The 5,446-nt window shown below is 49.8% G+C and overlaps 1 protein-coding gene across 1 annotated transcript in view; it reads left to right on the forward strand.

Moving 5' to 3' along the window:
• Positions 1 to 1,299: 1,299 nt before the first annotated feature.
• Positions 1,300 to 5,446, forward strand: part of GORAB (golgin, RAB6 interacting) — a 64,931-nt gene continuing 60,784 nt past the window's right edge. Inside the window, exon 1 of the mRNA XM_035900749.1 lies at positions 1,300 to 1,464. Coding sequence (XP_035756642.1) covers positions 1,300 to 1,464 — 165 coding nt within the window. The remainder of the gene's footprint in view (positions 1,465 to 5,446) is intronic.

Consider the following 5,446-nt stretch of genomic DNA (forward strand, 5'->3'; position numbering starts at 1 on the left):
GAGGCAAATCCAAGTGCTCGAGGACATTTTAAGAGAGGCTGGGACATCAGCTCCAGGCGGCTCCGTGTCAAGACCCCACCACGCCTTCCCCCCCACCCCACCGCCTGCCCCAAACTCCGCCAGGAGGAACAAAAGGGTTTCCAGGCTGGAGGTTTCTCCCTTCCTTGAGAAGCCCCCACATCCTCTCATCCATGTGCTGCCTCCACCACCCCCGGCCCTGAAATGTTCACCCTGACTGGTGCTTTTACAATATTGAAATCCTCTCCAACCCCAACACGGAGCAAGCGCTGGAGGAAACCTTGTCGTGGCCCTGTCCTTCTCCCTGGGCTGTGAGATGGGGCAGACCTCTTTGCCCCATTGGCTCTGAGCAGGACAGGCCTCTCCGTGACATGGTCCTGCTCTGATGAGGGGGAAAAGCCTTGAGGATTGCAAGGGCAGATCTCAATCACCAGTAGCATTGGGGAGTCACTGGGGACCTTGTGCCATAACCCTGCCTGGCAGCAGTATCTGCCTTTGGTCACCCATGACATGCCAGGACATGCAGTCCTGGTTGAGGATGCTCATGGTGGAGTTCTGTGTCATATCTGCTTATTGGATGATGCCTGCCAGGTCACTGCTCTGCAATGGGGCAGGCAGGCAGCTTCCAGCCACAGGAACAAAGGTCTGTGCCCATCCCATAAGGCATGACCCCGTCTTGTGATAGAGGACGCCAGGCTCATGATTGTGTGCGGGACCTTCAGAGTCACAAAACCCGGGGAAAGGGCAGCGGCTACAGTGTTCGGTTCTCAAAACAACCGATGCCGCCCACAGGCTGTGCCTTCTCCTGGCCAAGGAAGGAGAGGGGCAGTGAGCATGCAGGGATGGCCAGGTTGGCCATCCACATTGGGCAATTAAGTCTCTCCAGCCTCCCTCCCCTGGGCCTCAGGGTGCAAACACCATGTTTGCAGTCTCACTGCACCAAGATGGGGGATGACCCATCCCAACTGATGTGTCTGGCTGCTGTGGCTGGGTAGATGTCATCAGCCAGGAGTGAAAAGGAGCAGAGGAACATGCCTCAAAGCTTTGAGGCCATTTCCCCAGGAATGGGTCCAATCGGGGACCCTGATCCAGGGAGAAAGCAACACATTCTGCTTGCTGCATGGAAACCTGCAGGCAGAGGGCAAGGCACTGCCTGTGCTGGTGGAGAAGACATGAGGTACTGAAGTGTGGCTCTTGACCAGCAGCTCTTGACCCTGCACCAGCATCAGAAAGGCAGAAACAGTCTCTGATGGCCCCTTCTGAGCATGACTCAAGGGGAGTATGACAGCGAGTGATGGCCAACGGAGCAAACGTATGCAGGCAGACACAAATCTTCTGCCCAGCCAGATGCAGAAGAAGGGACAGAAAGACGACGGGCCTGTGTGCGGTCTCCTTGGCTCCAGCACAACACACATCACCGAGAGGCTGAACGGGGTTCTGATGACTGTAGGCAGGGATCCATTGGTTATGACACATTTGGCATGAACAAAATTGCCTCATAAAATACTTCTCAGATCAGCAAGAACTTGAGGGATCTCAGGAGGGAATTGAAGGAGAGGAAAGTTCAGACGATTGGCGGCAAGATCCCTCCTTGCATCTTGGAAGCAAAAGCAGACGGAGAGGGAGACCACCGAGGGGCAGAAGGTGTAAAGGGGAGGTAAACCGGAGGTGTTTTAATTCATGGAGCATCGGGTCCACTTTCTGAGGAAGCGTATGAGCTGGACCACCTCCATCTCCCTGGGAGAGCAACCAATATTCTGGATAACAAACGAGGTAGAGCAGTTAAGAGTGCTTTAATGGAGCATCTTTGGGGAACAATATTAAGAAGGTAAACAGAAGACGTAGGCGCCACCATAAACTGCTGACTCCTGGCAGCACAAATGTTGAAAAGCAAACCTAGAAGCCCAGGCAGTAAACAACAGGAGGTAGAAAGAGCCACTGAAGGCAAAAAAGGAATGGCTTGGGATTTCTGAAACCTCATGAGGGGGTTTACCCATGAGTGGGCTATTGACCATGCCCTCTGTTTGGAAAAGATGCTGTTGCCTTCTTTAGCGTTGCTGGGTTTTCAGAAGGGTGGGAGGTGGGGTGCCTGCTCTCTGATGGATCACGGGAGGGGACTCTGAGGGCGACTCGGCTCAGCCACTGTGTGCTCAGACTGCCGACTGCAAAACACGCTGGGGGGGCTTGAGGGAATGGTGCCCGAGATGGTGGGAGCTGGCTCCGGGGGACCAGGTGGCGAGGAAGATTGGGTCCAGCGCTGGTGAACCCCCGGGGCGCTGCTGGAGCCGGCGGGGGATGGCAGGCTGGCACAGCCGGGGTCCTCCCGCGCGGGTCCCTGCACTGACAGATGAAGATAGATTGATCGCTGAGTTGCAGATTGATGACTGCTGTCAGCTGGTGGCCTGCCTCGCCAGCCAGGGAAGGGAAGCAGACTCCATGCCCGGTCCTTTTAAAGGCTTTTTGCCTCAGGATATGATTTATTGTTAGAAAACAAAGGATGTTTAAGAAAAAAAGCCAACACAAAATAAAACATCTCAATTGATGAAAGCTGTCTTTGGTCCCCAGTGGCTTTTCCTCCCTCTTCTTGAGCCTGGGAGCAGAGGAGGGATGCATCCTCCCCCCCCAAAGAACCCCAAACCAGCTTCCTCTGCCTTTTAGGTATGCAACTCGCCAGTCTCATGATGGGCAGGGACTCCATAACCTATTCCCAGGCTGTCTCCCTGCCAGCGAGCATGACACTATGTGCTAACACAGAAAAGCTCTGACCAGTGCTATTTATATGTGCTGAGGGACCGGATTTTTAAAAGCACAGAGGTGCCCAGCTCTAGCCCCTGGTTCTGGCAGAAGAACAAATACCATGGGCTGAAAATAATTAGGAGTAAAATTAAGGAGTGGAAGGAATTATTTAAACAAAACTGAATGGATGATAATCAGGGAATGTTTAAGGCTGTTCTGTGAGATGCTGTAAGGAAACTGTTATTCTGGAAGCCTGAACACTGTTCTGCATAAGCAAGCCCAGCTACAAGAGAAGGTGGAAGAAGCTGTATCATAGGTTTAGCATATATATATATAAACACACACACATTTAGATAAATAGCATTATGGGCATAAATATGTGGCACCGATGTGCATGCATGTTAATGGTTGATGTTAATGGTAAATAAAAAAGGAGGAATCTGATAGCGGTGAGTAGAAATTGGTGAGAACGTCCAGACACCTGGGAAGAGAAACTAAAGGCAGGAATGAAAAATCTCTGGCCCCTAGGGTTAATGATAATATGAAATTGTTTAAATGTATCAGAAAAAACAAATCCTATAATGAGATCCCAGACAATAATGGGAAAATATTCAGCCTGTGTGTAGAAGAGACAAAGTTATTTGTTCAACATTTATTTTTCTCTTTGGAAAGAAGGAGGATGACACATTCATACTTTACGGAGATAATGAAACACTGTATTCTCCCAGTGACGAAGCCGAATGTTAAACAGCAGTGATTAAAGTTAGACATTCTGCAGGATCAGGTAACTTGCATCAAAGGATAAACAAATTGGCCTGAGAGCTCTCCGAACCATTAGTGTCAGTTTTTAAACAAATCTGGGAACTCTGGGGAAGTTCCAGAGGACTGGGGAAAAAATCTAACACTGGACTAATAAGGCAGTAAATAAGATGGGCCATGAAAACAAGCGGTGTTTGGCAGGATGTGGATCCAGAAGACCATAAGAAAAACCTTTATGGAACACAGTCCATACGGACTCACAGTATGTCGCATAATTAATGTCGGTCAACTGAGGTTTGCAGAAAATAGAGCCTTTTTACTATTTGTTTGTGGTGGGATAATGACCTTAACTGACAAGGTGGCATCATCCACTTAGGTTTTTGCGTGGTGCTTGGCTTACATCTGCATGGCATCCCAATAAAAAAAGAAAAAAAAAAACAAACCAGCCCTGTACAAAACCAGTGCAGTTGGGATCAGTTTTACAGCTCTATAACTGAGTCAGTTGGAAATTTGGAGATGTTGTCTGGTGGGGTTGTTCCTGTTCCAGTAGGGGTCTGATTAATAAGAGGCATTGATCTTTGCTGGAGAAATGGGCAGACAGTCAGGAGAGGGGTAAAGCTCTACGTGGCCAGACAGGTCGCTTGAACTCACTCTATGCTAACCAGTCCTTGTGTCTTGGTCTCCAGCCCCTGCAGGGTAGGGAGCCATTGCGATGCGCCAGCATTCCCATCTGGGTTTCCTCTGTCTGCAAACTGAGGCACTGGGGTTGCTGGTACATACCCAATCTGGAGCTGGGACGCAGCCAAAGCATGCCTCCAGATCTAAGATTTGGGAAGCATTCTGGGATAACCTCATCTAGACACAGCTTGGGTCCCTTGGCCAGGAGGACTCCCCCCAACAGTATGTGTCTTAACCCAGCTGCGTGCAGGGTCTTCTGTAGCTTGAAGGTTTCACCTTCACAGCAAGACAGTTCAGATCCTCAGAGCACCGTAGCTCCCTGCAACCTCTGGGGCTCATGAGCAACGGGATCTGTCAGCCAGACCAAAGGTGCATGTGATAGCAAGCGCTGTGCATCCCTCCCAGAGCTGCCTCACAGTTCAAAACCAGCTGTTCCCAGTCATACCCGTTTATTCATTCAAGTCATGATAATGATCATCTCCATTTCAGGGTGTGTGACAGTCTGTCTATTCCCTTCAGCCAAGTTTCCACAACAGTGGTATTTACAATCAAATGCTCGCACCCAGAAGTATAGGGTGAAATGCTGGGACAAATGCTCATGGAAGCTGAGAGCCCAGTTATTCCAGCTATGCTGTTTTCAACCTACTATGTTTTTTGGACTCCTAAATCATTTTGTTGAGTGTTAGAGACCTCCTTTAGAAATTCCTAATCTGTATATAATCACTGAGCATACATGAACTTGTCAAGATACTGCGAGCGACTCCTACAATGTAAAAGGAATGAAAGTTCATAGAATCATAGAATGTTTTGGGTTGGAAGGCACCCCTAGAGGTCATCTAGTCCAACACCCCTGCAGTGAGCAGGGACACTGCTACCTAGATCAGGTTGCACAGAGCCCTGTCCAACCTGGCCTTGAATGTTTCCAGGGATGGGGCCTCCACTACCTCTCTGGGCAACCTGTTCCAGTGTTTCACCACCCTCATTGTAAAGAATTTCTTCCTTATATCCAGTCTAAACCTACCCTGGTTTAGTTTAAAACCATTACCCCTTGTCCTGTCACAGCTGGCCCTACTAAAAAGATTTTCCCCATCTTTCCTATAGGCCCCCTTTAGGTACTGAAAGGCCACAATCAGGTCTCCCCGCAGCCTTCTCTTCTCCAGGCTGAACAAGCCCAACTCCCTCAGCCTGTCCTCATAGGAGAGGTGCTCCAGCCCTCGGATCATTGTTGTGGCCCTCCTCTGGACCCGCTCCAACA

Source organism: Egretta garzetta, unplaced genomic scaffold (genome assembly GCF_000687185.1).
Source record: "Egretta garzetta isolate BGI_Z169 unplaced genomic scaffold, ASM68718v1 scaffold598, whole genome shotgun sequence".
Lineage (NCBI taxonomy): Eukaryota > Metazoa > Chordata > Aves > Pelecaniformes > Ardeidae > Egretta > Egretta garzetta.